This window comes from Denticeps clupeoides, chromosome 18 (assembly GCF_900700375.1).
Source record: "Denticeps clupeoides chromosome 18, fDenClu1.1, whole genome shotgun sequence".
In the NCBI taxonomy this organism is placed as follows: Eukaryota; Metazoa; Chordata; class Actinopteri; order Clupeiformes; family Denticipitidae; genus Denticeps; species Denticeps clupeoides.
In genome coordinates, this window is record NC_041724.1 from 1843670 (window position 1) to 1867703 (window position 24034).

Below are 24034 nucleotides of genomic sequence, written 5' to 3' on the forward strand. Positions count from 1 at the left end.
ACGTGTCACGGCGAGGATCTCCCCGACCCCTTCTCCCTCTCCGTCCTCATTTTTAACCTGTTAAGAAGACGAAAGGTGGAGAAGGGGACGCCGCAAGTGCAATTGTTCGGGGTAAATGGCCTAGGGTTTAGCTTGACTCCGGTGGATTTTTTCTTTTCCGCGGCTACCCAGACTCCCCATCTGTCTCCGAAAAAAAAGGAAAGAAAGTTCGTCCAGGAGAGACGTGTCCTTGGACCAGCCCCCTGGCCGGGGCATCGGGCGCGTGCCATTCCAGCTTTTTTTTTGCCCGGGCAGGACACCCAGCGCGGCACGTGGGCCACGCCAGCTCACACTTTCCCAGAGCTGGACACGAGTGGCCTGCCATCGGCCAGAGCGGCACCCCGCGGGCGGGTGGGCTGGCAGCGACGGCTCGCTCTGATAGAGGTGTTAGAGACGACACCGCCTGTGGCATCATTACCACACTGCGGCATGAAACAAAAAAAAACTAAAAAAAAAAACGCCAGGATCAGCTCTCGGCTTAACCCCTTCACCCCCGTCCTGCACCCCTGGCCGTCACAATTCTGTCCTGATTTGGATTTAAATATCAAACGACAGAACATGGCTCTGTAGTTTCTGTTTAAATGCATATATATATTTTGAATAGCCAGTTTGGAGTATTATGTGCGTAATTGCAGTTGATGCGGTGTCGTGCCTGGTGTGAACAACAGGTACGGTGAGGTGTAGCCTGCTAATAAAAGACGACCCGCTTGAGCGAAAGCGAGCCGGCGGTTCATTAAAGGGAGCGCGGCAGCCAGCGAGGAGGCCTGTCATCAGCCCCGGCACCTTCCGAACAGCCCTGCCACACTGCTTAATTAACCGTTAGCTTTAGAGTTACCCCCGCAACCCGCTGGTTTCGATGGCACCGCGCCGCATTAACACCTCTAAAAACGCGGAGAGGCGGGCGTGTCAGTGTGTTCAGGGGGACGGAAGTGCAGTTCGCTTTGATCAACATTTGGTTTGACGCGAATCAAGCGAGCGAGCAATTTCAACTCACCGATTTGTTGCCAATTGCGAGTTTTACATTTACGTTAACGCCATTTACCGGACGCCCTTATCCAGAGCGACTTACAATAAGTAGGGACAGTCCCCCCCTGGAGAGGGTTAAGTGTCTTGCTCAGGGACACGATGGTAGTAAGTGGGAACCTGGGTCTTCTGGTTCATAGACGGGTGTGTTACCCGCTAGGCTACTAGCACCCACCCCACCTCTTGTCTCTTACATTTACATTTACAGCATTTACCAGACGCCCTTATCCAGAGTGACTTACAATCAGTAGTTACAGGGACAGTCCCCCCCCCAGAGACACTCAGGGTTAAGTGTCTTGCTCAGGGACACAATGGAGGTAAGTGGGATTTGAACCTGGGTCTTCTGGTTCATAGGCGAGTGTGTTACGTACCAGGCTTACATACCCACCTTCCATTTTTTTTCTTGCAAACCCGATAAAACCCGGTTGTAGCCGTTCGGGGTTCCGCTGATATGCTGTGGCCTTAAATTCATACCTGCGGATCTTTATCCGCGGGACCCGGGGGAGTCGTGGAAACCGGTGCCGCGCCACAGGCCGGCCACGTTGCCCTGATTTGATTTGGCCGTGCTGTTGAGGTCAGGTGCACTTGTTATCTGGCCTGACGCGCCGGACGCGGCCACACCAAAATACGCTGACTGTGCGCCGCTAACCCGTCCCGGACGAGGGCCAGAAACCGACAGCAGCAAAAATAAAACCGCACATGCGGGACCTCCGTCTGCCCTGCTGGCAGAGCCCAGGGTTTGTTTACCGGCGGTGGCGCAATCAAAGGCAGGGCCAGAGAAAACGGGGGAAAACAAAGATTGACACCGACCATACAGCACTTGACAAGCCGCCTCGTCGCGTTTGTTCGGCGAAATGAAACACTCCGGACTTTTTTCACCTGCTCAGGCAAGCAGTCGCGCATATGGCCCGCGAGTTAAAAATAAAGACAATGCGCATACATTACCATACATAATGCAGAACGACCCCCATTTAATATGCAAATTCCCTGAAATATTACTGAACACCTTCTGTTCGGAGCGAATACATTTGAATTTGCAATTAGAATTATCCTGTATAATTAATGAAAAGCGTCAATTTTTGGCTGCTTACTAATTTGATTAAACATGTTGATGAGGCATTTAGACGCTCCGCCGCATGGAACGCGGCGCCGGACGCCCGGAGCCCGCCGAACGCCGCCCTTCCGTCCAATTCCCCCGCCGACCTCCCTGACCTGGATGAGCGGCTCGGATTCGACGTGCGTCTTCGTGTGCAGATTCCGGTGCTTGGGGGTGGGCCACGTGTTGGAGAACAAATTGCCGGAATCGCAGCCGCGGCCGCCCCTACAAATCACGGAGCGCGCCCTTGCACCGGCGCCTGTCAGGGCCGCACTTTCGCGAGCGGCGTAATTAGGCGGGAACAGGTGGGCCGCCGTCATGGCGCCGCGGCCACTCCCTGCGAAGCGCCTCCGCGTTAACCCCCGCCGCCACTCGTTTATATCCAATTGCGCACAAGAAGGATTTCTCCCGCTCCGCGCTGTCCATCGATCCGAGGTGTCGATAATGAACGCACTAACAGGGGTCAACACACAGGCGGAATATATTACACGCGCCCTTTCTTGCGAGACTTGTGTGGACAAAACGCTGATGTATTCAGCGGTTTTGTTCATTTGAGCTTGGATGCATTGTTCCCCATGCGACCTGGCCAGAGAAAGTCGGTGACGTCACAGTGTCCCCAGAAGATGTGGACCCGAATCAGACGAGGAGAGGTCCGATTATTCCTGCTTTAACCATTTAATTCAAGTACCACCCTCATGTTACACTAGATGGTACTGAACAAGAAATGTTTTGGCCTCCAGTTTGGGAATTTTTAGGAAAATCCTTCATGAAACGGTAAAAAGTCGTTAGGTTTTTACGATGCAATGAAAATTCGTTAGAAACTGTAGCGTTGTTTATAATGATGAGTAGCGATAGCCAATTTCAAATGAAGGAGAACACTAATAAGGAACCGGACCAATAATCAATGTCAACGTAACATCAATAGTGTCCAATCAATGGTTCCATTCCTGGCTATTGGCTGAAAAGCACCATTTTCATACCCCTGTATGAAAGATGAATGTCAGATTTTGGATTTTGGCGAGAATGACACGAGGACTAGCGGTTTCTGTCGGATCGGACGTGGTCTTGGCTCCGTGCTTGTTGTGGAATGTGCCGTCCACCCTGAGAACCAGGGAACACGCCCAGCAGCTGATGCTGACCTCATGCCTTTGTCATCAGAGCGCTTGGCAGCGGCGAGGCCGCGTGCACGATCCGGGGCGTCGCTCTGGGCTGCAGGCATGACCTGTGCAGAGGAGTATGCGCACATGTTCTGCACGGTTGTGAGACCGGATCAGTGTGTGGCGTGTGTGTGTGTTTTCTAGAGTGTGTGTTCGTGGAGGTGTGTGTGTGTGTGTGTGTTTGGGCCCGATCCAGGCTGTGCACCTGCACCGCTCTCTCTCAGGACCTCTTCTCCCTCTCTCCATCTCTTCCTTTCCACCTCCCACCCCCCCTCCTGAGCGCAATGGCACGCAGCCACGCCGCAGCTCCCTATCAATTACCCCTCAATTCTCCACCTCTTATGAATATGGATGGTATTCGCAATAAGGTCCCAACTTCAGCTTTTGTTGAGGGTCTGTTTGTTTTTGTAAACTGGGGTCCAAAAAACAGACATTGTGTTCCTGACAGTGAAAAAGGGATCGACTTTAACCTCTGGTGCATGCTGAGCATGACAGTTCATGCCCTCTTATTACTAATAAACATCATAATAACATCAGTGGAACTAAAAAAAAAAACAGTTTTGACATAAGCGTTGGTCACCAGAACAGGAACGCTTCCTTCGGGAGCCGCTACAGCTTCAGGGATGACATTGTCTGACCTTGAGATGGTCCAACATCAGTGAAAGTGCCTGATTTAAGATGGTGAAATAACGGGGCTGGAGTGTGGCTACGCTCGCCAGCCACCGATCCCACATTCAGACAGACAGATTCGGAGGGCCGAAGAACAATATTTCGCATACTAATTTCAGTTGCGGTCGGAAAAATCCTCTCACTGTATTATCCCCTCCCCTTTTTTTTTTTTTTTACAGAGGAAGTACTTTGTAGATTTTTGGCACAATAAATAATAAATAATTCTTGAAGATTTATGCACAATAAATTATTGACACCCTGAAAACGCAAGACCCTGAAATGCATTAAAAAGTAAGCATTGAAGAGGGCCTTAAGAGTTGTTCCAACAACATTTCTCTGTTTCAAGCTGTGTTTAAAAGATTCAACATGCATGGATATGTTAGTTTTAGACTTTTTATATACATATATGCTTTAGATACGTGTTGAGAAATATGGTATAACATTCCTATCCCTTATAATTATGCATGTAGAGGACCTGCTGTTCTTTTCCTCTGTGTGGGATGCAAACCAACTTCCTGTTGGCCACCGAATCTCATTTCCACTGCATATTTTTCCCCAAGACTCATGCAAATGCAGAAAACCAAGATGCGCTCTTTCCCAGTTTCCGCCACACTCAGGAAGGCTCAGTGAGATGAGATATCTGCGAGTGATTTTCAAGGCTGGAAGTGTCCTCACCAGTGTCCAGGCCAGCCTCCAGCCAGATGGTGGATCCCGGTTCACCTTGTCCGTGACCGCGTCTCCGCGCTGCGGAGGATGAGCGCTGCCAAAGCAGATGGATAATATCTGTCTGCTCTGTGATTTTAAAACCTGCATCTGGAGATTGTTTTTTAACGCGCTTTCACACTCGCACTTACACCCCATGGGCGCTTTCCCACGGTGCATTGGAAAACGGGGACTGGAACCAACTGGAACCTGATCGACTTTGGGTTCCAAACAGAGAAAATAGTCATATTTGACTTTATATGTTATTAAGCAGAAGTCATCTGGGTTTCACATGGCTTCATTTGTATAAAATCAGTTTAAATCAAATATCTGTGGAAAGGGAGTTCACTAATTAATTCTTACAATCAAATGCAACCATGATATATGTGTTGACTAGTGTTGTTTTTGTCAATGAAATTTTTTTACGAAATTGCTTCGTCAACAAACCTTTATGATGAGACGAAACAAGACAGAAATGCTGGCATAACAAAATCTATAATTGAATATTGTTGCTGAGTGAAAACACGATTAAATACAAAATAAAAACGATACTAAAATCACAAAGAAGACATCACAGATCACTTCCTCAATCCCCATTCAGGCATTATTTAGAAAATGCTTGTGGTGGGTTATAGATACTTGGTGGTGGGTTATCAGATGGCCGGGAGAAAAAGATGAAGTGACATTTGGAGATATTTTCTATACAAAGAAGTGGAAAAGAAAACAGAACGTGTGTTGAAAATGACGTGGAGAAATGTGGCCGCTGGAATGGATGCAGAGTATTCTTGAGTCCATAAGGTAACCATAATATCATAATAATAAAAACTTGAAATGGGTTTGACTAAAAGAAAATGTCATTTTTGTCTGTTTTACTGTGTACTTGAGGAAACATATGGACATATGGAAAAAAAAAATTCATTGACAAAAAAATTAGACAGACTAGACAAAAAACATATTATTCTGACTAAAATAAGACTAAAATGCTCAGACTTGTAGTCGACTACAACTAGACTAGACTAAAATTGGTCTGGACGTGACTAAGACTAAAATGACAGCTTGACGCAAAGACTTAAGACAGGGCGCCAAAAAACAACTACAGTGGAGACTAGTGTATCTGAATGTAGGTTCTACATGTTCCGTGGTCCATGCAGACATAAAAGAACCTAGTGATGATACTCAAGTCCTACAGCTGTTTGTCAGAATGTGGAAGTGTTTTTGTTAAAGCCCCCACCCCTGCACCATTAGCCGCGCCGCCATCGTCTTTAATTAACCCCCCCCTCGCTCAGCAGCGCACCAACGCGCCGCCTGGCTTTCATGCAAATTTAAAGTCGCGCAAAATTGCATCAACTTTGCAACGATTGCATCACGCGCCCGCATTGTATCAGCATTATCGGGGGCTAAACATCAGCGTCACCGCTCTCCTTTCTTCCCCCTTTTCCCGCCGTTCACGCGCAGCAGACACGACAGAATCAACACACACTCCCCGGACCCCCGAGGCGCCCGTCTTTCTTTGCTCATTAGGCGCCGGGGCATGAATTTCCGTCAAGCTTGCTTGCTCGAGAGCGACTCGACGCATATTTGTCTCGATTCACAAACAAATGGAGGGGCTAGTCCTTAAAGAGGTTAAAGTGGCATAAGCGATATTAAAATGAAACGGTTGAGCAGTGCCCACAAGGCATTATTCAAATGGCGGGGTTATTTTTAATTTTGTTTCAATAAAGCAAGACGCTCAGCCATGGTCGCCCAGACGCTTAATTAAATACTTTTACGCACTTCTATATTACTTTTTTTTTTCCCCGACGCGGCCCTGCGTTTCGGAACAAAAAGTCATAAGCAGAAACATTCGTTTGACGGACAAAGGGAGGTATAAATCACTTTCTCCCGCACCGCAACCTGCACTTTTTTTCTCTCCGAGCTGTTTGCTGGCGTGAGGGAAATAAGATTAACGTGTGGATTTTTAATCATCCTCCTCCCAGCAGTCGGCCCGCTTGTGTAGGTTTTAAGATCTAATTCTCACGACAACTTTGAAGGATCTTTGGATCATCACAGTAATTGTCGCTAATGTTTCAGATGCAACGGCTTGCATCGAGGCATCTTACTTACTATTAGATTCGCTAACGTCCAGCAAATGTTCCATTGTTTGTTTTGCCTGAAATCTGGTCGTTGTCTTGAAGACAAGCTGAACCTGGAGAAACTGAAGATAATACCGGGCCTTTATCTGTAAATATAGTTTGAATCCCTGCATGTAAAGTCTTTACATGTCCCCTGACATTATATATATTTTTGCTTTTATATCTGCCTTAGTGTCCCCTAATACTGTATCTGAAGTCTCTTTCTGAAATTCAGCCGTGGTGCAGAATTACAGCCACTTTGTTCCAGTCCCACAATGAGATTTCCCAGGACGCGCCGTTCGGGGTCTGTAGCTTTAAATGCTAATGAGGAGGAGAGAGGCGGGACGAGGAGGAGAACGGCCTATAGAAGTTCACGGAAATGACGTCATCAACACCATTCACCAACCACAATGTTTGGTACAGACAGGAAGTCATGTTGGCGTTTTTCCAGAAAAAATTAAATGAACCCCCTGGTCCTTCTGAGTCTTGCGTGATGGAACAAAAAAAAAATACATTTTTACATCCAGTCACCGAGCAACTACAATGTTTAGCACATTTGGAAGCCATGACGGTCGGTGGACATAATAATGTTTTAGGGGAGGGACGGGAAATTCTCTGGGGGGAAAAAGCATGAGAAACGTGGGGTAGGCTTTCCCTTTATGACGTCATAAGGGGACCAATTTCAGATCCGACCGTCTGAGCTGCCGCTCTCTGAACACCGAATGGCCAAAGGGGGACCTTTGAAAATGTGGATATGGAAGACGAAACCCTGGTATTTAAAGGAAAAAAAAAAACCCTGTGTCAGCTATCATCCTGTAAATTCACTGTTTCCCTTTAGACGCTATCACTGAAAAGTGAGGCAAACAAAATGATTGGGGACACGTCCCCTTGTTTGCCTAATGGAAAGCGAAGCGCATTTAGGGTTTGCAGATGGTCAGTAGCACTGTTAGCATTCACCGGGGTTGGATTGCTTTGGTCTGTCATTACTTAATAGACTATATTTACACTATTTAAAAAAAAAATTTGGTAGGTCATGATGAAATTGTGATGGGGCACACGTGGTGGTTTTTGCTGTGCATGACCGCAACGCTTGTGGGATTTGGACGCATGCATCCTGTCGCCCTTCGGAGTGAGACGTTTTCCCCTGCGGACCGTTTCAGCGGCGCCCACTGTGCCTGGCCGACGCCACCCCGGCCCCGCATTTCTCACGCCGTCTCTCAGCCGGCAGGACTTCAGCCGTTGGCATCTGCTACGCCCACAGCTCCCTCTGTTTACCAATATGCTCCCAATCTGTCCATAGGGATCCCTCCAAACCGCGTATATATCTCCCACGTCTTTGGACGCCGTCGTCGGGGGTTTCCCGACAGACTCGCCATCGGCTGCTAATAGCTCATATTGTGATGACGAGGCATTTTTTGGAATGTGAGTAGCACCGCATCGGCGCTTCGAAGGGACTCTTCTCGCTGCAGTTTTTATTGTGTGAGTGCGCATTGAACACACTCGCCGGTCCAGCCCCTACCCCTCCGAGCGCCGGGCCCGTGGGTGAAAAATGGGGCCATTTGGGCTTGTTTGTTGGCCCTGTCAGGAGCGCGGCACCTCCGGCCCACCCGGCTAACAAATTGGATGTTTAATCTGGTGACATTCCTATCTGGGCCAAGGGCTAATGTATGTGTCTAAGAATAACCTGCACCGCCGCCGTGATAAATGGCGGGCTATTATAAGCGGTATTTAAATGTGAGCGGACAATTCCTCCATTGCTGGCACTGACTGACAGCTTGATTTCAGCGCTGGGGGCTGGATGGAGCTGTCACTCAACGTGTCGCGTGTCAGGGGAGGGATTATCCCCCCCCGCCCCCTTTCTCTTCATTTACTAGATTCTGAAGTGGTGGTGTGTGTGTGTGTGTGGTGGTGGGTGGGGGGTGCAGAGAGAAGAGAAAAGGGGAAACCCTTTATGGACCATATTGGATTAATATGATGTTATGTGATTTGGAACAGTTGTTTCAGGATCAAATGAGCTTTCAAACTCATTCGAGGTTCAGATTTTAAAGGACAATGAAAAGGAAAGTGAAGTGATTGTCATTGTGACACACAAAAAGTGTCCTCTGCCCTTGGTGAGCTGTGGGCAGTCATGACAGGGGCCCGGGGAGCAGTGTGTGGGGACACCGCTTTGCTCAGTGGCATCTTGGCAGTTCATGATTCGAACCTTCTGATTACGGGGCCGCGTCCTTAACCGCAAGGCCTTCACTGGCCCGGTAGGACTTGTGTGGTGGAATTTTTTCCATGAATTAAACAAATTCTGTCTCGGTAGTAGTAGGCTGTATAATGCAAATGCGTATGTTTTCGTATGCAATTAATTACTGTGTGTTTTTTGCTAATAAATGTTGCCTTTTCCGGCGCCAGTGATGAGGGAGCATTTAAGCAGGGGACTCTGTGATGGAGTCTCCGGCGACTGATCCCACAGCTTGCTGCAATTTCAGAATTCATTCCTGCACTGTGAGGTCAGCCCGAGTTGCATATTTTATTTTCTTCTGTTAGCGCATTATGTCATGTGCTGATTTCAATTTGGGGAGACAAATATGTTCTCTGCCATGGCAACCGGGTCAAAACAGAGCTGAGCGGGAACCTGACAAAACCTGTGTGGTGCAGAGGTGTTGGTGTGTGTATATCATTTGAATGTTTGTCTTGCAATTTTGTGCTGTTGTGGACCACATGAAAGTGAAGTGATTGTCACACGTGATACACAGCAGCACAGCACACAGTGCACACAGTGAAATTTGTCCTCTGCATTTAACCCATCACCCTGAGTGAGCAGTGGGCAGCCATGACAGGCGCCCGTGGAGCAGTGTGTGGGGACGGTGCTTTGCTCAGTGGCACCTTAGTGGTACCTTGGCAGATCGGGATTCGAACCATCAACCTTCTGATTACGGGGCCGCTTCCTTAACCACTAGGCCACCACCACATGTTCTCAGATAAACACGCTAAGCAAGAAAAATTGGTAAAAGCTGGTAGAAATCATCTCATTTTAAAAGGAGACATGATATCTATCATGACCATTTAAGTTCAGTTTTGGGGAAGGGGAAGGAATTTTGTGGATGAAAGACTGTGTACATTTATGTATATAGATGTGTGTGTGTGTGTGTGTGTGTGTGTGTGTGATTTAAGGGGTGCCCTGCTTGACTCATCTCAGGTCCCCGTAAAGCACAAACTGACAGACCCTGAGCAGGAACACTGGTTTACTGGGCCGAACAAGCTGCTCCCGCTCCCACGAGCGCTTTCTAACCGCGCCTCTCAGAGCGGCGCGCTTATGAAAAAGTGATGCGTTGCGGCGAGCGGCGCACACGTTCACACCAGGAGGCCTGCGCTGGATTTAGCGGGAGAACAGATCTTCAATAAATCAGACCCTCAACCAAACATGTACAACATGGGCTGCCGAGGCAAAATTTGCCAAGTTGTCTGTCAGGGAGTTCCATGCATTCACCTTCTACAAACAAATTCTGCAACGATTTCACTGGCACAATGTACAGATATCAATTTCTAGGTTTTTCCGGTTTTTTTTAGCGTGTGATGCTCTGAGCCGTGCAAACTGCTTTTGTGCTCAATCGCAAAGTTTAGGGAATAAGGGACCTGGGATATGATGTGGTGCAGAAGAATAGACAGATGAAAGAGTGAGGAGGGGGGGGGGGAGAAAAAGACAAAGATCCGTTCCAGGGACTGTTTTAGTGCCTCATCAAATATTTAGTTTGATTGTACATGGTCCTGTAATTGCCATCTTGACTGGTGAATTATTGATGATGTGTAGCAGAGACGAGGAGGGTCCTGGTCGTTGGCCGTGGAGAGCCCCACACGTGCCCTCACACATCCACGTCCATATATCTTCAGACATACCCTCAAAACGGCGCTTGAAAGCCGGCGCTGACGTGGTCTCATTAGTCGAAATTGAGCGGTGCGGTTGCCCGTGGAGCTCGGTAAATATCACACTGCAGCCTTTGTTAGCCGGGGTTCGCTTTCATCCACGAAATTGCCTTTTGCGGCGCTAAACGTTGAACAAATCTGCAGTGTCTAAGTGAACGTGCTATAAAAGCGGCGACTTTCACGTGGCGGCGCACCGACAGCGGCTGCAGGTTTGAAAGTGTGCAGACTCTGGCCCTTCATAGAAAGCTTCAGACACTCAAAGGCAAATGGTGGCTGAGAATTGAAACCATGGCAGCTTTTAAAAATACCCCTGCTGAAATATTGATTTTTTTTTTCTTCTTGCCTAACGTAATAAGTGAGAGACTCAGGGGAGGGGAGGTGTGTGTGTGTGTGTGTGTGTGGTTGGAGAGCCGTTTCATCGCTAAGCCTGTGTGTTGGAGTGTGTATTGGCGTTGCTCCTTTGGGGCTGGGTTTGAACATGGGTGTGACCTTCCATTTGAGGGGGTGTCAGCCTCCTTTAGCATTCATTTCTCATTGACTCCGTCAGTCAGCGCGTGTACCCCCCGCGGGAAAATAAAGGTAAAAAAAAATAATAAAATGGAATAAACAGGATGAGCAGTTGCGAAAAACAGAGTTTGCATGGATCCTGGTGGAAACGATGATGCAGATGAACATGAAAGAAGTGGCACATTTTGGAGGTTTATTATGGGCACGTGCTTCCGTCCTGTGTTAATACTGTCTTTTGTACATTATTGTATCATGCATGCTGTGTGCAAGCAGAAGCAAAATTTCATTTTTATGTTTGTCTTCACTTTTATGTTCATGACAGGGGTGCTGATTATGTTTTAGTATGTGGTACAGTTGTCAATATGTTCATTTCTGGAAATGTCCACAAGAGTGTACTTTTCTTACATTGAAAATAGTAAAAATAACAAATTCACTAAATATACATTTGGTTTACTAAGGTAGATGGGCGCATGTAGTTACACATTTGTAATGCAAGTGTTACACATTTATTACCATGGTCCTCACAGAGAGGCGTGTGTAGGAGAGGCGTAATTCCTGACTCGGTGTCGGCTGCACATTAGGGACTGACAGGGCCACACATCCCCCTGTAATTGATTGCAGGGCTGCGTAATGAGGTGAAGCCTTACAACAGAGACGCACACGCCCTCATTATCTTTACCCACATTTTAAGAGGAGAGAGGAAGGAGAAGAAGAAAAAAAAAGGACCCGAAACTAATAACGGCGGCCTGGCTGTAGATGGACATCAATTATTTATGGTGTTTTAATAAGTTTTAGACGGGGAGGGTGAGGTTAGACACAAGTTACCGTCTCTCTCTTTCCTCACCTCGGTCTTTATCTCCCCATCTTTTTCCTCGATGTGGTTCAAACAGAGCGCTTGCCCGTCAGCAGTTAAAGGTGAAAAATGTTTATTTCTGCAGTAAGCGTCCGTCGTCACGACCCCCGCCTTGTCGAGCGCGAGCAGCCACTTCCCCCGTGCTTCTGAACTCCGCGCCTGAGCCTTTCCAAAAGCCGGCGGGCTTTGATCTGATGCCGCCTTTTCCAGGAAGAGACCTGGAATCTCGCATTCCTTGTCAACTCTTGCCCAGTGGCAGATGGAACCGTCTGCGCCCGCGAGACCCGGGGATCACGATTCCTCCCTCCCTCCCTCCCTCCCTCCGAGGTTCGGAGAGGGGAATGTCCCACATTCACCTCACCCTCCCTGGCATCGCCGGCAGCGCGCCGGTCGAGGATAAACACAGCATCACTCCGATATCGGCGCTGCCGAGGCTCGCTTACTGGCCCTCGTCTCCTGCTGTGTTTTAATTCAATCCTTATTGATCCATATCTCTCCTCCCAAGGACTCCAATATCATATGAATGGAGCGCAGGGATGGGTTCCCCGTATTATTGTATTCCGCGGCCTTAAAGGGCATTAGCGGCCTTCAGTGCCCCCCAGATCAGGTGTCAGTCGATAGCGGCTAAATAGAGCAGACGCTTTTCTTTTTTTCTGTCTTTCTTTCTTGCTTTTCTTCCTCTCTGTACAGTGCGATTACGAAATGGCCACGTTTCTCCACCAACAAGGGTGCGCCTTCTTCCTCTGGATCTCTCAAAATTGATGAAGGCGTTTAAAAATACGGAAGTCTAATTTCCCAGACTCACAATGATCCTCACCAATAACCTGAAAAAAATAAATAAATAAAAATTGTGCTCTACTGGTAGAATTTGGGCAGCTATTCATTTAACTGCAATCGGAGATTCATAAGTAGCCGATGCTCCTCAAACGTCCATTCATTTCCTTTACTGTTCTGTTCAACAACCGTCAGTAAATGGGTGGGTTGGCGAAGTCTTCAACATGACTGAGGAGACATTGCACTTAATGCGACAGTGACTCGCTATCGCCCCTTGAGGTTCACAGTTGTATTGCACAACGAGGTAGTTGTCCCCACCTAAGCATTAACTTAGGAATCAAACATTTCTTCACGTTCAATTGTTGTGAATCAGTTCAATTGTTCTTAGTCAGTTTTTTTATTTACATTTTCCAAGCGATTTGGTCTGAGAATTGAACCAATTGCATGTTTAAAGCTGGTGTTATTAGAGAGAAATGACGTCTGTTTGCATCCCTCCTCTCCGGTGCCCAGCCTGTTAAAAAAATGAGGCACGAGCGGGAGAATGAGTGGCCACCGTAGAAGAGGTTATTCCGTGGTTAATGTGACATGCCTGTCTATGACCTTGCCGGTTGTTAACTGCCCGGATTATTATTGTGATAATGTGGCAATTAAAAAGAAAGCGCTCCATCACAACCAGGGGGCTTGTGCCGCGGGAGATGGATGCGCGCAGAGCCGGCCGCGGCGGGGAAGGCATTAACGCCGCCATCCATTCTGCCGCCGTGGCTCCACGTCTACCTCCAGCCGAGCGCCTTATTACTACACATCCTTGCTGATATCTGCTCCCAATCAATATTGCGCCACTGTAGCCAACTTATGAGTAAATCAGCACCCAGAAGTTCGGTGTTCCTCATAACGGATGAAAAATCAAAACCGGCGTCTAATTACAGGTCGTATATCTGGCTTCATGGCCTCTGCAGACACGGGCCGTTTATTGACGGTATCTGTCACGGAGACGGCGTGGCAGACACGCTGATATTTCTCTCTGGTTTGAATGGAACTCTGCAAATTCAGACGTGATGTTTATTCTTTATATGTTAAATGTTACATACAGACCTTATTTCTGCATGTCGACAAGGATATACATGTAAATGACGTCAACAGTGGACTCACGTGCTCCTTGGAACATTGCAAGTTGTGTGCTTGTTTCATGATTTGTTTTGACCATGCAATGTTCTCCCTTTGTTCTCTGTTCCAGATTCTTCCTGAAATTCTTCCTCAAATGCAACCAGAACTGTTTGAAAAATGCAGGAAACCCACGGGACATGAGACGTTTTCAGGTATGAAGATGTAAAACAATGTCCTTTTTTCGGTTTTACTACCATTTTCTTTCATTCTGACGTTCTTGACGGTCTGTTGTCAACACAGGTGGTGGTCTCTACCACGGTCAACGTGGACGGTCATGTCCTCGCCGTGTCAGACAACATGTTTGTGCACAATAACTCCAAACATGGCAGAAGAGCTCGGCGCTTGGACCCCTCTGAAGGTATGTCTGGAACATACTTCCACAGTAGTTCAACTTTTCCCAAAGTTTTGTGACATGGCGGGACGTGGCTCCAGCATATGGTTGGAGGAAATTGCGCAACACAGCGTTTAAAATTTATCTGCATGCGGATGGGTCGGCACCTGACGGCTGGCTTTGATGTGTCAGATGAAAGGCTCTGAAACCCTCAGTTCCATGGTGCAACCACGTACGGAGCCGCCTGGAACGTTGGGTAGAACTTCTCCAAGAACGTTGTTGTTCTTCAGCAAAGCCCCTCCACAGACTCAAACATGCAGATTGTCCCAGGGGATCTAAGGGTTCATCATGGGAAAGGTGGAGCCTTTTATCTCGACTCCGTTTTCGATGAGAAGAAAACATCTGTTTGGCTCTGTCCCCACTTGACAGACAGAAGTTTTTAAAAGTTTTTGTCTCAATCTGACAGATGTCTGTATTCCCTATGTGGTAGAATACTTTATAGCTGTGAAAAAATACAATAAATTATACAGGAAGAGAGTTTGAGAGTCTTCAAAACCCCTTGAAGATGTTGCAAGTGCGGTGGACTTAACTTTATCCACTTTGGGCTGCCGGGCTGCAGTGGATCAATCCCCATCTATATGAGCGGTCAGTTGTCTGTGCACCCAAAGCCATGATCGCAATAAAGCAGAGAGCATTGTGGGATTTATTGAGCTCTATTGATTCCGGACATAAAAAAAAGTAATTTTGCATTTACAGTTAATGGCCGTAATTTCAGACGGAGAAATTGTGAAATTCTGAGAAGAGGTTCTGAGTGATGTGTGCTCAGTGGGATAGATGCGAGCGATAAGTGGACGGAATGTCCAGTGTACAGTGCATTGTAACCCTCATCCTGTCGGCTTTTTTCCCGAAGCAGCCACTCCCTGCATTAAAGCCATTAGTCCTAGTGAGGGCTGGACCACCGGTGGGGCCACCGTCATCATCATCGGGGACAATTTCTTTGATGGACTTCAGGTGGTCTTCGGCACCATGCTGGTTTGGAGTGAGGTGAGGTTGCACCATACAAACATACACAGCTCACACTGCCCCGTCAATGAACTCACCCAACACCTCAAAATTGTTTCCTGGGTCCATACGGTATTGAGGTTTTTTTTTTTTTTTTTTACCAGCGCGGAGACAAACGGAAAACATGTAACAACAAACCACAGGCCTGCGGTCATGAAACTCATTCTTTTCCGTCGGACAGCCAATAAATACCAATAAATGTTGTAACTCAACAACAGCAGTTTTAACCATCAACCGATTTAGATGATAAGGACATGCTTTAAATAATCAAAATGTTTTAAATGCAATATTGATAATATTATTGTCTAAATTTGGTGAATTTGTACAACCGGAAAAGATTCTGAACGAACGTTCCCAGTACATTTTGTGTACTGTTTTGCATTTTCTTTTAAAAACTGATCTGAGAGTGTTGTAATTGTGCAAATTCAAAACTAATTTGTTACTAATAAAGGGCCATCTTATCTTACAAAGGATAATCTTGTCTCTCCTACCCAAAATAAATAAATGTACAACATGTCATCTCAGTGCGCATTGAGAAATGAACACAAAATGTGAGATGATGGACCTGTGTGTTCTGATGTTCGATAGAGCTTTTTTAAACTCAAAATATTGAAATTGTTGCCAAACGAACATTTTACCACATGATCCGCTTGGAGCGTTGAGAGCGTGTCTGTGGGTGCAGGCATGAGGGAGCGAGTGCATCAGATGGTGAGCGGCTGAACGTGTCTCTGGCTGTTTTTCAGCTCATCACGCCTCACGCCATCAGGGTCCAGACCCCCCCTCGGCACATCCCAGGGGTCGTGGAGGTCACACTCTCCTACAAGTCCAAGCAGTTCTGCAAAGGAGCACCAGGGCGCTTTGTTTACACCGGTACTGTGCCTCCTTCTAATTCCTCTCTTACCTACTGTACCTCAGGGTTCCTGAGTCTACAGTAGAACCACAACGAATGTATCCAAAGTGTCCTATACAGAAGAAATATTCCACTTAACAACTGAAGTGTGTGATATTCAACAATCAAAATGTTCTTGGTGCAGAAAGGTCACCACAAGAATAGCTGCATTGCTTGTGGTCCCAGGTTCTCCATTCCCTGTCCCTCCCCTAGACCTAACCAATCTTCTCAACAATATTTGCTTATATGGTGATTTGAGATTTGGTAAGTTTCATTACTCCCTGTCCCTATTTAAGGCCTAAACGGAGGCCTGAGCGCAAACCATGGAGCAAAATGGCAATTTTTTTTTGTTTCTTACAAACTGCTAGAGTGACATTTCACATATAGAGAGTATGTGGGTATGTATACTTGTCCCTGCTTGTCCTCTAGGCTTTTGTGTGACGTCCTTTCATATGACTCTGCTCCTTCACATCTCAATAAATATCTTAGTTAAATCAGTACTTTTCCATGAACTGATTATTCCATCAGAATAACTTCATGCCATTCAAAGTAGCAGAAAGGTTAGATGGACGGCTGTTTGGCCCGATAAGCAAATGTCACCGTGACCAGTGTAAAAGAGAGGCCCGTGTTCTGGCTTTCTGTTAAACATGAGGTTTATCTCGCCGCGCTCTCCCTCCCTTTACTGTCCTCCCCGCCTTTGTTCAAACCGCTGCTCATTCAGATGTACGTGTAGGCGCGAGAGATGGTCCCACAATGGCCTGTGCCGTCCCGCGATTCTGTGCAATGCTAATATCTGATGGCGCCGGCCGATATGAATGGCAGCCGAACGGCGTGTTGCTCTTATAAAGGTGCATTGTGTGAATGGGACGTATTTTGCTAATCTGTAAAGAGTCTATAGTTCAAAAGAATACGTGCTGCCTGAAATATCTGGGGAAGGTGTGTGTGTGTGTCTGTGTGTGTGTTAAACTTTTTTTTCAAACTGCCGCTAAGCACAATGCTATGCACAAAGAAAGCATGGACAAAAGTCATAGGTGTTTGATTAGTGTGTAATTATCACACTTAGAACACAATCTTTAATGATATTTTTACAAACGACAAACCCACACTTGATGTGTGCAAACATTAAAGAAGGTGATTCTTTCTTATTTCCTGTAATAATTTATGAGTTTACTTACGCTAGGGAGCAAACCCCACGGTTAGAGTATACTATCACTGGTGGGGTGAACGTGGTGTGAAAATTCCTGCAGGTAGGACGAATTCTTATGACGTGTCATTGACGGTAAGGTCATGTCATTTGAAATTCTGACTTTACTGCAGCATATTCAAGTTATAACACATGCATATTTTAGTCCGTGCATGCATCATTTTTTTTTTTCTTCTGTTGGGCAACTTATTTATTGTGCCAAGGATTTGTGGTATTCATGAATGCAAAATGAAGCAGCCTTTTAAATACTGAATAGGCCAGGCTGTGTATAATTGAGGAGAAATGAGAGTGCATCCAAACTCAATGATGTGTTTTCCGCAAGGGATCTCCAGCGAGCCCTGATGAGCTCATCTTGGTGCTGCTCTCCAAAAAAACCCCAAAACTTTCTCTTTTTTCCCCCCTCCCCTCCTTAAATGAACTGCGTCCAAATTCCTGACTTTTTTTTTTTTTTTTTGGAAGTCAGAAGAAATTAAGGGACTTGTTTTCATAAGTGTGACACTCTGCCAAAAGAAGCATGGGCCGTGCATATCTCTCATTCCCATGCAGAGGCCACTGACCAGATTCCTCTGACCAGGACTGTTCTCACCTGATTTCTCTATGAGCGTGTGTGTGTGTGTAAAAAAAATAAAGCGGTAACCTTCGGGGCCGAGCACTTGGCCGCTTTGATATGTTTGATTGGTGTGTTGATTTAGACATGGAAAAAAAAACCAGGCAGAAAGGAAAAGATGCACCATGAAATATGGAGTGATAGATTATAGAATATGGAGCTCCATTAGTAGAATCTTTCTTTCTGTCTATCTATCTATCTATCTTCCTTTCTTCCTCCCCCCACCCCCCGGGATCTGCGCTTCCCCAGGTGTTAGCTCCAGGAAGGGTGTAGAGAAATGAATGTGAGGAGCCGGGAGGTATTGACTTTCCTGGGAAAACACAGCTCTCTAAAAAAATCAGTAGCCAAATACTGCAATAACTCAGCGGCCATTGATCCTCTTCCCCCTCCAGGCCACATTGATCGGCGCATTACAAGCCCCGAGACTCGCGGCATGGATCCGGGCCGGCCCCGCCGCAGCGCGGGAGCAGGAATAAATTACTGTTTGTTATTGTTGTTATCACTGTTATTATAATCCCCAGTAGTGTCGCCCGTGGTCGGGGGGCGGCGCCGGTGGTGCAGGTGCCGGTGGCAAAATAATTAGGCCGAGATAAGGAGCGGTTTTCTGTGTTAATTTGTGCAAATTGAGGATGAAAATAAAATCCAAATGTTAAAAAAAAAAAAAAAAACGATGATTAGACCTGGTGTCAGGACAGACGTCTGGAGACGGCACTGGGCCTGCCGCAGTGACCCTGAGCAGCCGGGGAGTGCGAATGTGACAATATGAGGGCTGCGAGCCTCTGGGACACCAGCACCAGTCTAAACACGCCTTTAGAATGGAGACAGAAGCCTCCGGCATGAGAGCTGCAGACATGTGGCACCAGTGCTCAGACGGAGGATATAACGGTATAATGGGCTCGCCGGCTAAGTGAAAGGAGCCTGGGGAACCGCAGGCTGTCCCTCGTCTATCCCTGCTCATGCCTGAACTGCACCTGTGAGTAAAGGGTGCTGTACCATGTGATCAACATCTGCCACTGGACATCTGAGTAAAGATCTCAAGCGAGAGCACAGCACTGGGGCTGAAAAGACACAGAATATAATCAATTTAGTGTTTGACCTCAGTGTAGTAGCAAAAAAAAACATATTATACATTCACACCTTACAAGAAGGATTAAAAGTATGGCTTTTCAAGTGAAGGGTTAATGACATGCATTGTCATATGAGCTAATTGTCAAATGTCAAATAACACATTTCCTATATTGAATCTAGTTTTCAACACTTCTATGGATATTTATGTCTGAATAAATGTGGCATTAAATGTGTAATGTAGAAGTTGTAGAAGTGTCAGTAGAAAAGGTTCGGACTGGTTCATGCTTTAATGTGTAATGACAGGAGGCACTGTTTTTTATGACCTTTATTCACGCTATTAACACATTTGACCGAACGAAGGTAAAAAATCATCTAAAGAGGAGCTGTGCAGCTATATGGAAGGTTTCAACAACTATGTACGTATTTTCACAATCATGGCTTCGGATAACACCGCGGGCGGTTTTCCCGCCATTCTTCGGCACATACTTTTTGAAACAAACTTTATTTTAAAGAATTAAACACAGAAGAAAACGGTTTATATCGTGGATCAGAATGATTGGGCGGGTATTTAAATACAGAAAAATGTGGCAAGGAAGGATACGAGTGTAATGTAGGACAAAGTCCTGACACAGTGCTGAGGCAGAAGTGGCAGCGCAAAGGGCGGGACCAGCCGCGGTGACACAACTTCAAAGCTTTTCGGGCAGGGCGCCTGGCTCGGGACAACGTAATTGTTCCGGTGCCGATCCAGAAATGAGGTTATTCGGAAAGAAAGAGGCCAGTCGCTGGCACGCGCCTGGCGCCCGGACCTGATTGTGGTGTTCTCACGTCGGCCAGGAGCCCTGGTGCCATTAGGGACACGCGCTCTTTAAAAATGCCACTAAAGCTTTATGAAGACGGTTCTCAGCATGCCTTTTAAAAGGGCATTCCCAGAGTCGAGCTGGGCCGAGACCCGGAGCAGGGCTCCTGTCACCACCAAACGGAAAACAATAGTCCACTTTGTACCTTTCTTTCCCCTTCTGGAGGACGGGCACATGGAACAAATTAGCTTAAAAGTTCCACATGGCAAAGCCATGTAACACAAGGCCACGCATTGCGTCACACGCAGTTTCTGCCATCTTTATGTTACTCTTAAATTGACATCACATGACTTATTTAAGTATTGACTGCGGCTTGTCTACAGTCTCAACACGTCTAGTTCACACTAACGTCCCTGCATTTATTATTCAGGATAAAGAGATCACAAACAGATTAGTTATCAGTATCTTGAAGACATGATTGACAGCTGTCACATCTCCGCTCTTTCTCCTTTGATTTCCTCCATTCCTCTACACTCCTAATGCCCCTTTGACACAGACGTGACCACGGCCACTACCGACACCAACATGCAGGTTATCAGGCGCTTTAATTCCAGCAAACGTGACCACGCCCACTACCAACACCAACATGCAGGTTATCAGGCGCTTTAATTCCAGCAAACGTGACCACGCCCACTACCAACACCAACATGCAGGTTATCAGGCACTTTAATTCCAGTCAACGTGACCACGCCCACTACCAACACCAACATGCAGGTTATCAGGCACTTTAATTCCAGTCAACGTGACCACGCCCACTACCAACACCAACATGCAGGTTATCAGGTGCTTTAATTCCTAGTCAACGTGACCACGCCCACTACCGACACCAACATGCAGGTTATCAGGCGCTTTAATTCCAGTCAACGTGACCACGCCCACTACCAACACCAACATGCAGGTTATCAGGTGCTTTAATTCCTAGTCAACGTGACCACGCCCACTACCGACACCAACATGCAGGTTATCAGGCGCTTTAATTCCAGTAAACTTGACCAATTAAAGCCTCCTGATGGGTGAACTGGTGAATGTGACATTTGTGACCAAGACCCAGGCACCAGGTCTTATGTACCAGTGGGAAAATTCTGGCCAAGGATGTTTTATGGAAAGGAGCAGATGTTGTTCCACTGTAAAAATCAGTCTTACATTTTATATTTGAAATTGATGCGAGGGACTCTGGCTTGTTTTAGGGCGGTTTTAATCACTGCCCTGGCAGCCACATGTAATTTTTGCAGTTAAACGTGATACGGCATTTCTGCGGTGTCATGTTAACTGTTGTTGAATCGTGCGCCGGAGACGTTTCCATGACAGCGAGCGTGCCGCCGACTTCTCATCTGGTGCCGCTCTAAGTCGATTACGGCGGCGGAATAAACATCAGACGCAGAGCGGCGACAGAAGTGGAGGCGACAGGAACACGCCCTCTCCCTTCTGTCACTCCCGGCCCCCCTTCCTCGGAGGGGCCGCGGTGACGCAACCCCCGTGATTAGAGCGTGCATCCGCCTCGCCGGGTAGAGATGTTAATCATTGGGGGGATAATTGCCTCTGCGGCGCCTTGATTAAGCTGAATGACAGGTCGAGGAAGCGCCACGAGCCCCGGAGCCCCGGCCTCCGCCGCTCCGGTTGTTACTGTTTTTAACGCCTAAAGTTCCCGCGCCTGAATGCCTTCCATATTCCAAAATGGTTTCCTTTGATATCGTGAAAAATGAGCCGCGGGTCTGGGGAACGCCGGAGCGATTCCCACAGCATGGCCGATCAAAACGTTCGGCAAGGTGCGAAACCCCGGTCACGAAAAACTGCCACGGACCGCTCCGCTCTCTGTGGGGGCCTAGCGGTTAACGAAGCGGCCCCGTAATGAGAAGGTTGCCGGTTCGAATCCCGATCTGCCAAGGTGCCACCGAGCAAAGCACCGTCCCCACACACTGCTCCCCGGGCGCCTGTCATGGCCGCCCACTGCTCACCAAGGGTGACGGTCAAATGCAGAGGACACATTTCACCGTGTGCACCGTGTGCTGTGCTGCGGTGTATCACAAGTGACAATCGCTTCACTTTCTTTTCTTTCCATCGCCGGGGTCAGACGTCGTTCACTTTCGTCATCCTTCCCGCCATCCCGCCGTGTCACCGAGGGGTGAGCCGAGGTCGAGCCGCATTCCCTGTCGCCCCGGTGTCGCCCCTGACGACAAAGCGCGCCCCCCCGCCCATAATTAGAAGTGTCTGTTTAGGGAGCGAGGCGTCTGCGGTGGGCTCCCCTTCATCTTCTCTGGTGGCGCTCCGCTTTAAAGCCGGAGCGCCGGCCGCCTGTCAATCACAGTTTAAAGTTCATGAAATTTCTATGAGGATCGATTCAGGGGGGAATGGGGTCTGGGGCTGCGCTGATTGATCAGACTTCGCTCCCAGTGTACAGTGTACTGGGCTTGTGTGTGTGTGTGTGTGTGTGTGTGTGCTTTGCGCGGTTCATTTACACACATTTTCATATGTCACGGTGACTCGATTGTGACTTGAAGGCGGGAGGAGCGGAGGCCAAGTGGAAGGGAAAAAAATCAATGGCGTCTGAACGTGGCCCCGGACCCCGGCGGCGGCGCGACACTTGACAGACTCCCCGGCGGAAAAACAAATCAGCTTCCTCCGCCCGCCACGTCGCGCGCCGCAAAACGCCTTCCCCCGGCGAAGCCGGCGCCGAAGGCCCGCGAGGCGGCGTCTAACTTGCATCAATCAGGGGGCTGCATGGGAGACGGGAAATTGCGTTTCGCCGCGGCAGAATCCAGGTGGCGGCTGATTCCCCGTTCCATCAGACAGACACAGCAGATGGACGCGAGGCTGATCAAGTGCTTCATACCTTCTCGCCGACTCTCTCCTCGGAGAGAGCCGCTGGGGCGCGCCTCCTCCGCCCGACCGCGATTGTTGTCGATGCGGGCATGACTACGCCTTCGATCGGCGTATCACAGGGGGAAGACGGGCGGAGGAGGAGGAAGTCTGTCAGGCCCTCACGTCGACGCCGAGCCAGACGGAACACAATCAACCGAGGGCCGCGGGAGGGAAAACCAGCACAAAGTAAATATATACATAGATATATAAACGCGGGCCGGGCGGGGCGCACAGCTGTATATGACAATGTGTGTGAACAGGGCTGAATAACACAGAAACAGATAAACATCCACACACACTGTCGCTTTTATTCCACAATCGTCGCTTTGCCTCACCGCCGTGTCCTAATTTTTCATGGAACGTGTTCTGGTTTGTTACTGTTATTATTTAAATTAAATCCATATTTAGTCTCCGTGCATTTATTTCAACTGCATCATTTCTTGGATGATTTTTATGTTTTTCTATCACATTCCCAACCTGGAATTTCCGGGTTGTGTCCTGCTAATCCGTAAATTAAGGACTGTTGCAATGCTGCTGACATGGAGGACGTCTGTGATATTCGCATTGACGCGTTTCAGCGCTGGTCGCGCGTGAATAAGTAGCCCCCGCTTCCCCGCCGGCTGACCCCCGACCCGCCGCTGTTTGTAATGAGGGCCAGACTGCAGAACAGAGAGGTGTGCAAGCATTGATTCCAGGGGGGGTGCAGATTATGGCTCCTCATCTGAAGGGCCCGTGGCTCCTGAAGACAAGAGGAGGTTAGCGCTCAGGTTAACAGAGATCTCAGCCATGAAATGGATCTGCTCAGCCTCCCCCAGTTTTTTTTTTTTAACGTGGGAGTAAAAAAACTGGTGGTCTGAACTGACGCCTGGCTATATACAATTTGGAATGGCATATCAATAAACAGGGAATTCCCAGAGGGCCGTGGTGGGCTCAGATTGTATAATTTACACCATTAATTCATGTTGGACGAGGTCCAGTGGTGAAAGAGAAAGGAAAAATGGAAATAACCGGCCCGATCAGCTGTGTCGTAGGGAGTACCGATCCTCATATTTCCCGTTTTTACGGTCGTAGTAAATCATATTTCCTCTCCGGAGATGTGGACCCAGCTGACCGAGTGATCACCTTTATAAAAGAGACAGGAATCGGCACG

General features: G+C 47.7%; 1 protein-coding gene across 3 annotated transcripts in view; it reads left to right on the plus strand.

Annotated features, from left to right (window-relative positions):
• The window catches only part of LOC114767989 (transcription factor COE3), a 73947-nt gene that overhangs the window by 33485 nt on the left and 16428 nt on the right, over positions 1–24034 (plus strand). For 2 of the 3 annotated variants that reach the window (XM_028959997.1, XM_028959999.1), the window contains exons 7-10: positions 14078–14159; positions 14248–14365; positions 15249–15382; positions 16144–16270. In XM_028959997.1, the coding sequence (XP_028815830.1) occupies positions 14078–14159; positions 14248–14365; positions 15249–15382; positions 16144–16270 (461 nt within the window). The remainder of the gene's footprint in view (positions 1–14077; positions 14160–14247; positions 14366–15248; positions 15383–16143; positions 16271–24034) is intronic. The other variant, XM_028959998.1, reaches the window with a different exon arrangement.